At 36.7% G+C, this 10,393-nt stretch overlaps 1 protein-coding gene across 1 annotated transcript in view; it reads left to right on the forward strand.

The window, feature by feature from the left end:
- ndrg4 (NDRG family member 4) overlaps positions 1 to 10,393 on the forward strand; it is a 77,782-nt gene that overhangs the window by 35,811 nt on the left and 31,578 nt on the right. Inside the window, exons 2-3 of the mRNA XM_008280249.1 lie at positions 140 to 298; positions 6,814 to 6,852. Coding sequence (XP_008278471.1) covers positions 140 to 298; positions 6,814 to 6,852 — 198 coding nt within the window. The remainder of the gene's footprint in view (positions 1 to 139; positions 299 to 6,813; positions 6,853 to 10,393) is intronic.

The following is a 10,393-nucleotide window of genomic DNA, read 5'->3' on the forward strand; positions in this document are numbered from 1 at the left end:
GCAGCAGGTTGGATGCAGCAGCAGGTTGGATGCAGCAGGTTGGATGCAGCAGCAGCAGGTTGGATGAAGACCTGAAGACTCTCCTGCACCTGTTGCTGCTCGGCCCTTTAACTCCTTGTGCTTGTTGTTTTGGACGCAGCAGGACAAAGCCGAGGAGGCGTCGGGGGGGCAGCCGGGCCCCGCCGGCCCCGCCCCCTCTAACCCCCCCCCTCCCCCCAGCCGCCCCCCCCACCGCTGGCATGTGATCGCACGGCACTGGTTGCGCCAAACCCGCCGTCGGACCAGCGGGGTCCCTCCGGTAACTACCAGAACCAGCTGACGACGGCACACAGACAGACACACAAGCAGGAGGGCCAGAGTCAGGAGCAGATCCAGTGACTTCACACGACAGGAATATGAAATATAAAAACACAGCAGAGCAAAAACATGGAGACGTGGAGCCTTAAATAAAGCAGCAGCTGATGGTGCACGTTAATAACTACAAGCTGATAGAAACTCATGCTCAGCTTCAGTTTATGGACAGAAAAAAAGAATAAAGTGCAGATTTCTCCAGATTCTGTGAACGTAGCAGCGAGTAAATTAATTCCTGGTTCAGGTTCAGAGGTTTAGTTTCAGTCTTTCATAAGTTTCATGAAGAAAAAAAGACTTTTATTTCGCTTAAATGCTATTATTGAGACAGAAATATGCAAAAACTAGAAAACAGATTAAAATAGAAACCTGTACGTAGAAAAGAAACAGAACTCATCCTTTAAAAAGCCTAACGAGCTCCAAGCTAACTAAACCTAGCTTAGCAGAGTGGCTAAGCTAGTGAAGTTTCAGATGATTTTATGTGATTAAGCTGCATTTATATCACATTTTACTCTATTTAATTCAGAATTAATTCAATAAGAGAGCCGAGAACGAAACAAGACGTTGGGTTTGTGGACCCTGAGCAGCACTTTGGATCATTTAATTGGACGTAAACCACATCCTGACTGTTAAAGTTACAGAATGTGTTTTATCTGAGAACAATTAAACTCTAAACAATCACAAGAGTTAAAAAATCATAAATAAAAACGGTGCAGATGAAGACTAAAGCTGAACAGATGTAGTTCGAGGAGCCTCTGACTGCAGAGAAAGTGATTTTCATGTCATTAAGCTGCATTTAAATCACATTTTAATGAATAAATTCATCTTAAACTCATTCAACCTGTTACAGAAGAAGTCGTATTAAAACACATTCTGTCTGTAGAGGCTTTGTTTTCCTGCAGAATCCACATTTTCTTTAATTTAATCAGTTATTTATAATGTAAAAGGCATAAAATGAGGCTGCAGACTTCTTTTAATTTGACTAATTTTACAGTATGTCAGGACTTTAACAGCCTCAGCAGTAAAACGAAACCTCCTGTCCATGAAACATTCTTCATATTTTAGTTATAATATGATGTGAAGCAGAGTTTGATCGTGTGGACGTTAAACAGCAGCTCAGAGTTAATCTGATGAATTCACTGTAGATCAGAAGTAAACGCTGGTTCATCTGGACCGTGTGTCTGGTTTCTGTCTGGTCTCCTGCCTGAGCTGAGCCGCAGGACGACGGGAGCTGTAAGAAGGGGAAGAGCGCCACCTGCTGGTCCGACCACCACCACCACCACACTGTCGCCACTAACACCGAGTCCATCTGCATGACGCTGAAGCTGCACTTCAGCAGACGCCAGAGTCACTCACATGTTGAACGGTTTAAATCAAACTACGACGGGTTCAGGGGATCAGATGTTCCTGCACGCTGTCGTAAAACGTTCCAACAGCCAAATTATAACAACAAGTTAAGAATTAGACAAAAAAAGGATTAAACTCTGAAAAAAACGTTCCCACAACAGCTCATGAAGTCGTTTAAAGTCGATTTGAAAAGATAAAAATATAACTGACAGATTCACTCTGATGCTCATGTTTACAGTTTTTATTTGTTTATTTTATTTTAATTTTTTCTCTCTTTTTTGTTTTACATTAAATTGTTTTGTTTTGGGTTTTAAAATACATTTAATATTATTATTTGCTCCGATGTTTAGCAGGAAGAAGAGTTTACAGCAGCGCTCTGAACTTAGTGGTGTCGCTTTTATATTTAAAACAACAATTTTTATTTATTTTATGTTGTTGTTTTATTTTAATAACAGACTTTAATATACTTTTCATTTAGTAGCGTCACTTTTATATTTAAAAACAACATGTTTTATTCATTTATGTATTTTTTTTATTTTAAAAATAGATGCGTTTTATTTATTTATGCAATTGTTTTATTAAAAAATATTTAATTTTATTTTTTTAATGGTACTTTAATATTTAAAAACAGCACTTTTTATTTATTTATGTCATTGTGTTATTTAAAGAAGACTTTTTAAAAATGTGTTAATGATACTTCTCTATTTAAAAACAACAGTTTTTATTTATCAATGTAAATCCTTTAATTAAATATAACACTTTTTATGTTATGTCGCCCTTTTTAAAAGAAAATATTACATTTATTATGATAATGTCTTTTTTATTTGTTCAATAATGTCACGTTTTATTTAACAACATTATTTTCTATTTATTCATATCACTTTTTAAATTAAAAATAAAATATTTTGATTGCATAAAGACACATTTTTAAATTGATTTAAATTTATTTTATGTTGTGAACAGAAGTTTTGAAGTTGCACAAATTAATTGTTGATTCAGTTTCATTAATTTACTCAACTGAATTCAATCAACGAAAGCAGAAATTAAAGTTTAAATTACACACCATCAAAATAACGTTTGTGTTTTAAAGTTTTAATCCACATCAGTCGATTATAATTGTTGTTTTGCAGCGCTGCAGTAAATAAACAGTCTGTTTGTTTGGAACATTTCCTGGAACGTTTATAAAACGTTGTCAGATCTGCGTGAAGTTGCAGCTTCAGTCGTGTTTTTTTATTTCTTTTCTTCAGTTCTTCTCTCTTCAGGTGTGACTCTGAGTTTCCTTCATGTCTCTGCTGGTTCCTGAAAACTTTCCTCCTCTAACCCTGAACTCTGAACTCTGTCTTTAATCTGTCGTGTTTTCTTCCAGCAACTCTCCAGAATCCTCCCAAACTCAGACCTCTGCATGTCGAGTCGCCGCCTAACCTCGTGTGCATGACCTGCTTTTGCTTTATTTTGTAATTTTCTGGCCCAGATTTCCAGATGTTCCTGCTCTGAGCTGAACAACGGCAGCAGAGCAGAACAAATGAGGACGGAGAACTCTGGAAAAATCGGACTGGACGTGATTTCAGACGTGTTATTTTCCGACACATGAGGAAGCTTTTAAGGAAAATAACCCAGTTTTATGTCGCCGCGTCTCTGTTTTAAAGGACGGATTCACAGTTTTTAACATTTGTCCTAAAACGTGAATAAAAACATCCTGATGATAGAATGTTTTCTGAAGTAAATATGAGGGTCAACAGTTTGAATTAATGTCTTTCATGACAAACCTGTGGAGCTCCAAACTGTTTGATATTAAATTCATAAATTATGAAATACAGGGAAAAAAAAGATCTGCTTTTACTTTATTTGGCCATTTTTAACCAATTAACATTAAATTTCGTACTATTTATTTGATTTTTAGTTTATTTAATAATGTAATTTTTTTTATTTTATTTTAAAAGACCATCTTTATTTCATAAAAGTCACCTTTCTTTTACATTTTTTTAATTTAAAAATTCCACTTTTGACTTAAATATAACACTTTATATTTAATGTCATTTTTCTTAAAAAATAATACTTTTAATTTTATAGGGTACCTTATTCATTTAAAAATATTTTTTACATTTAATATTGTCACTATTTATTTCAAAATAACACTTTTTATTTCATAAAGCTTTTATTTAAAAATATATTTTTTAAAATGTCACCTGATTTTTTAACATAACACTTTATATTTAATGTCACTTTTCTTTCAAATAATGCTTTTTAATTTCATCATATAACCTCTATTATTTAAACATAACACCTGAAAAATAAATCTTGTTTTGAAATACCATTTCTTTAAAAAATATAAAATAAAATAATGACATTTATTTAATGTTGTCACCTTAAAAAAGCACTTTTGTTTAATTTTTTTAAAAGTCCCTTTTTTTTTTTTAAAACTACATTTTAGTTTTAATTTAACACAACACTTGATTTTCAAATTTAAAAATCAAATTTTTTTTTTATTTATTAATGTTTTTGTTAGTTTTTACGCCTCACAGCTGCTGACAGACGTGAGGCTTCATGTTTCATATTTTCATTTTCAGTTACTTTACATCATCGACACATTTTACATTTCATGTATGTTTATTTAATATTGAGCACGTTGGGCCTCCACACGAACCCTCCATCCCATAATATCGCCTCTAACGACCAGCATAAAGCTCACCACAGTGTCAACGTGTGAATATTGTTTCAGACAAACTGTGAAAAGTGTGAAACTGTCCTTTAAAGGGAGGCGAGTCCAGATTCCCCACAGAGCCAGCTTTTATTTATTATCAGAGGTTTTGTCTCGTGTGACGTTCAAGTGTCGGAGCTTTGAACACTGAACGCCTCTAAACTGTGACGTGGGCTCTGTGAGGAATCCGGCTGCTGTCTCATCGTGTTTCTGATTAACTCCATCACTCCTCACTTCTTACTGCGTTCCCAGTTTCCCGCATGTGCTTCAGCCAAACATCTGAGAGCGACTGAATTAAACCGACCGAGTCCTGGAGGAGCTTCTGAAGGAGGATTCCACCAGTTTCACACAAAAACGTCTGAAAACATCATCGGCGTTGGTTCAAAGTCTGCAGAAGAACCGTCTGGTGTGTTGTGGGACAAAAACACATCACATCCTGGACTGGTTTAGGATGGGTTCTGGACTGGTTTGAGGTTGTTTTAGACTGGTTTTTGTACTTGGTTTAGGCTTGTGTTAGTCTGGTTTAGACTGACTTTTGTTGGACTGGTTTTAGCCTAGTTTAGGACTGGTTATTGGTTATTGTCTTAGTCTGGCTTGGGCTGATTTATTTATTTATTTTTACTAGTTTTAGGCTGGTTATGGACTAGTTTTGGACTGGTTTGAGATTGTTTTAGACTGGTTTTATTCTAGACTGGTTTTATTCTAGACTGGTTTTATTCTAGGTTGTTGGACAGATTTTTAGACTTGGTTTTTCCTGGCATTCATCTGGTTGAGACTAGTTTTTGGCTTGTTTTGGACTGGTTTAGAACTGTCTATTGGACAGGTCTTTGGACTAGTTTTGGACTGGTTTTGGACTGGTTTTGGACTGGTTTTAGGCTTGCTGAGGACAGGTTTAGAACCGGTTGTTATCCTGGCTATCAAATTTGATTTGGGGTTTTTCTGTGATTGGTTTTAGACTGGTACTGAACTTGGTTTTAGACTGGTACTGGACTTGGTTTTAGGCTAGTACTGGACTTGGTTTTAGGCTGGTGTCAGTGTGGTTTAGACTGATTTTCAACATGATGCTCGGACTGGTTTTGGATTGGTGTTAGGCTGGGTTAGGACTGGTTTTAGGCCAGTTTATGGACTGGTTTTTGGACTTGGCTTTGTTCATCTGGTTTTGACAGATTTCTAACATGATGTTTGTACTGGTGTTGGACTGGTTGTAGCCCAGTTTACAACTGGTTATTAGACAGATTTCCAGACTTGGTTTTGGACTGCCTCTTTAGCTGGTCTTAATCTGACTTGGACTGGGTTTCTAATATTTTTATTATTTACTAGTTTTAGGCTGGTTTTGGACTACTTTTGGACTGGTTCGAGGTGGTTTTAGACTGGTTTCATTCTAGTTTAGGACTGGTTGTTGGACAGATTTTTAGACTTGGTTTTTGCTGGCCTTAGTTTGGTTGGGACTAATTTTAGGCTTGTTTTGGACTGGTTTAGAACTTGTTTAGACTGGTTTGAAGATAAATTTAGACTAGCTTTGGATTGCCTTTGAACTGGTTTTGGACTGGTTTCAGGCTGGACTAGGACTGCTTAAGAAATGGTTTTTAGATTGATAATTGAACTTGATTTGGGGCTTTTCTATGGTTGGTTTTAGGCTGGTACTGGACTGGATTTGGGGACTAGTTTTAGGGCTGGTTTTGGATGGGGTTGAAGATAAATTTAGACTGGTTTTTAACTGGGTTTGGACTTTTTAAAATGGTTTTTGGTCTGCTTTAGGCAGATTTTTGGAGTACTTTGGACTGGTTTTAGGCTGGGTTAGGACTGGTTTAGAACTGGTTTTAGGCTGGGTTAGGACTGGTTTAGAACTGGTTTTAGGCTGGGTTAGGACTGGTTTAGAACTGGTTTTATACTGGTTATTGAACCAAAGAAAATGTGAATTGCGTGTTTTACTGAACAGCAGTGATTTAATGTCATGAATGAATAAAGTGACAGAAGGTCAAACAGAGAACAAACACAAGACGAGGCAGAAGGTGGTGAAAACACATTTACTGGAGGCTGATGGAGCTGTGTCGTGTTGCATTATGGGAAATGTAGGATTCAGTGTCTTCAGGCTGTTTTTAAACTCTGTAGAACAATAATCCTTTCCTACAGTTTGTTTCCCATCTCGTTGATGATTGTGCTGAGCTGCTGGAATCCCCTTTAAGAGCATCAGGACTCTTCCTCTATAAAACTCGAGCACGTTTTCGTGCCGCTGAGGCCAAAACTCCTGCTGAGGTGCTTCTGGGAAACTGTTGCTGTGGTTTGGACCTACAGTGCTCAGCTCTTCTGTTGGCCTTCAGCTCCAACACGGACCTTTATTGTGACAGTTCAGACTCACCTGCTTCCTGTTTTAATTCCTTTTCTTATTTTGTTTTATCTCTGCTTGTGTTTGTGTGCAGGAGAGCTGTGAGCAGCTGATGCCGGTCGGAGACTGGAAGGTACGAACTTTACTTTCTGTTCTGATTCTGTCAAGAGATGGACAGAAAAACGACCGACAGGTGGCGATACCGACGCTGTGATTAACATCCTGCTGAGTGGTTTCATCTCAGATTAATCCTGAAGGAAATCCTTGTGCCACATGTTGCTCAGAAAAAACAAAACGACCTAAAAGGTGTGAAGCTTAAAAAGCAGAAACCCTGAAAGTACAAAACTTTACTAAATAAAATCAGTAAACTGACGTAAAACTGGAATAAAACGATGCTGGAAGTTATACTGAGTTAATGAGTGATAATTAAATAACCTGAGACATGAAACGCTGCAGCTGCTGCTCGTTGAGATACTTTAAGTGTTATTGGTGGACACAAGAGGAGCATCTTTATTTAATAGAAGTCACCTTTCTTTAAAAAAAAACAAAAAGTATTTTTCATCTAAAAATTTCACTTTTTACTTAAACATAAAACTTTATTTTTAAAGTCACTTTTCTTAAAAAATAATGCATTTTATTTTATAATGTACCGTATTTATTTAAAAATAACACATTACATTTAGTATTTATATTTTGCTTAAATTTAGTAAAGTTACATTTTTATTTTAAAATTTATTTTTTAATGTCACCTCATATTTTAAATAATTCAAAATAACGCTTTTTATTTTATCGTGTCACCGTTATTATTTAAACATGTTTTTAAAAAAAACTTGTTTAAAAATGCCACTTCTCTTTTTAAAATAGTGGCATTTATTTAATATGTCACCGTTAAAAAAATAAATAAATACAACTCTTTAAAAAAAAAAAGCCTCTTTTTTCTATTTTAAAAATATATTTTTTTTAAAGTCCCTTTTAAATATATTTTTAAACATAAATAGCACTTTTTAATTATTTTTTAAACATAAATCTCACTTTTTATTTAAAAATAACTTGATTTTAAAAATTTAAAATTAAAAAATATGTATTTTTATTGTTATTATTTATGTATTTATTTATGTCACGTTTTTATGCCTCCCTGCTGCTGACAGATGTGACCGCAGGCTTCATGTTTTAACTTTTAATGTTGTCTTTTTCGATGACTTTACGTCATTTACATCATTTTACTTGTTATTTATTGAATGTAATTTTATTTAATATCGAGCACGTTGAGCCTTTAAACTGTCTTTTAGGCAAAGTCGAGTCCAGATTCAGCACAAAGTGAGTTTTTAGGATTAAACACGTTTTATTTATTAGAGGTGATGTTTTGTGTGACATTAAAGGCACATTTATTTATTTTATTTATTTATTTTTAAGTTTCATATTTAGGCTTTCAATCAGAGTCAGAGCAGTGACCACATACGTATATATACAATATACACCTGATGTGTGTCTTTTGTTTGTATTTGTGGTTCTTTTGTGCCTTTGGAGAGTCATTGTGTGTCTTTATTGACGTCTCGTGTCTCTTTGTGCTCGTCTTGTGTTTCGTTTTTCGTCTCTTTCTGGTTGTTTTTCTTTATCACGTCTCTGCTGTTATTTCTGACACTGGAAGTCGTCTGAATACGGTTTCTGTGGAAGATTGAATCTTCTCTGCAGCTTCACTTTGAATTTTTCTCCAATCTGTTGCTGTTAATTTAACAGAACCTTCCACTGTCCGGTTGTGCGTCTCATTATTTAGATGTCTTCATATTTTTGACTCTTGGGTGTCAGCTGACTCAGTTTTTCTCCTGAACTTTGACGAAACTTCAGCTTCACGCGTTAACAGCTGATTTATTTTCGTCTCTCAGACAACGAGTTTCCATCAGACACCTTCGGTCGCGCCTCGACCGACACCTCGAGGTTTCAACATCGCAAGTTCACGAGTTTCATCATCTGCTCGCCGCGGTTATTAATAAGTTCACGCGTGACTTTATTAACGAGGGACTCTTTCATGATGTTTGATTCAAACGCTGCAGGTTAAATCATTACGTGACTCTGAGCGGCTGTCAGGAAACTTGTTTTGAAACCTTCCACAAGCTTCTCACAACAGTCTGATGGGTTCTGGCCCATTCCTCCTGACAGAACTGGTGGAACTGAGTCAGGTTTGTTGCTCCACTGATGTTCTCCAGGATGGAGATCAGGGCTTTGTGATGGCCACTCCACAACACTGACTCTGTTGTCCTGAAGCCTCTCTGTAGCTAATCTGGCGCTATGCTGAGGGTCATTGTCCATCTGAAGACCCATTAGTGTCCAAGCTTTAACTTCCTGCTGATGTCTGGAGATGTTGCTTCAGTATCTCCACATCATGTTCTTTCCTCATGATGCCATCTATTGTGTGAAGGTCACCAGTCCCTCCACAGCATGATGCTGCCACCCCCGTGCTCCACAGCTGGGATGGTGTTCTCAGGCTGTTTCCTCAAGATGTACTGATGGTCATTAAGGCCAAACAGTTCAGGTTTAGTTCCATCAGACCACAGGTGTTTATTGTGTGTCTCTTTTTAAATGGCTTGTGACCAGTTTGCATTTTATTCTGCTCATTTTGTCTCGTTATAGACGTTTATTTTTCTCTGTTTGTCTTTGTTTTTGTCTCTTTGTGGTCGTTTTTTAGCCTGTTGTGCCTCTTTTTAAAAAAACTTTACATATTAATCAGTATCTCCTGAAAACATTTTGGATATTTTATTGCTTCGTGATGCCGTTAAATCCACTTAATATGTGATTAGCGCCGCAGTAAATAGTTTAATTACAGTCTAATTAATGTGATGGAGGCTGATGAAGGCAGCTGACGCGTTCACAGAACCAAAGCGAGACTTAAACGAGTCACAGCTGCTGCAGAAACACTTTGGATTTATTCACTGAGCATCGCAAATGTCTGAATAAAAATCATCAGCAGGGAAACAGAACGCAACAGTTTTCATCTGGTCTTCTGAGTGATGAAACTACGTTCAACCAACAAACGAGTTACAGGAATTAAAGGTGTTTTAATCATTTAACGGCAGCATAGACACACGTTTAGAAGTTGGTTATTGACAAAATTAATCTTCAAGCTGTTTGAAATCACTTTAATGTTCACAAAAAGTTTTTAAGTTGACAAACGGTTAAAAATTCAAGTCGCTCCAAATAAAGTTTCTTCAGTAGTTTTTAGCTTTTTGCCTGTTTTTGTTCATGTTGTAGTTTTTGGAGAAATTAATTAATTCATCAGCAAAATTATCCTGATCACCTGATTCCACCCACCTGTCCTGGTCATGTGACTCCACCCACCTGTCCTGGTCATGTGACTCCACCCACCTGTCCTGGTCATGTGACTCCACCCACATGTTCTGGTCATGTGACTCCACCCACCTGTTCTGGTTGTGTGACTCCACTCACCTGTTGTTGTATAGGTTGTGTTTTTGTGTAGGATGTGTTGCAGCAAACTGCTTTGTTGTGTTGTAGTGTAGGTTGTGTTGCAGTGAACAGTGTTGTTGTGTTGCAGTAAACGGTGTTACAGTGGAGGTCGTGTTGTGTTGTTGTGTCTTGTTGTAGCGTTGTGTTGGTTGTGTTGCAGCACACTGTGTTGTGTTGTAGTGTTGGTTGTGTTGCAGTAAGCAGTGTTACAGTGG

Source organism: Stegastes partitus, unplaced genomic scaffold (assembly GCF_000690725.1).
Source record: "Stegastes partitus isolate 25-593 unplaced genomic scaffold, Stegastes_partitus-1.0.2 Scaffold188, whole genome shotgun sequence".
NCBI lineage: Eukaryota > Metazoa > Chordata > Actinopteri > Pomacentridae > Stegastes > Stegastes partitus.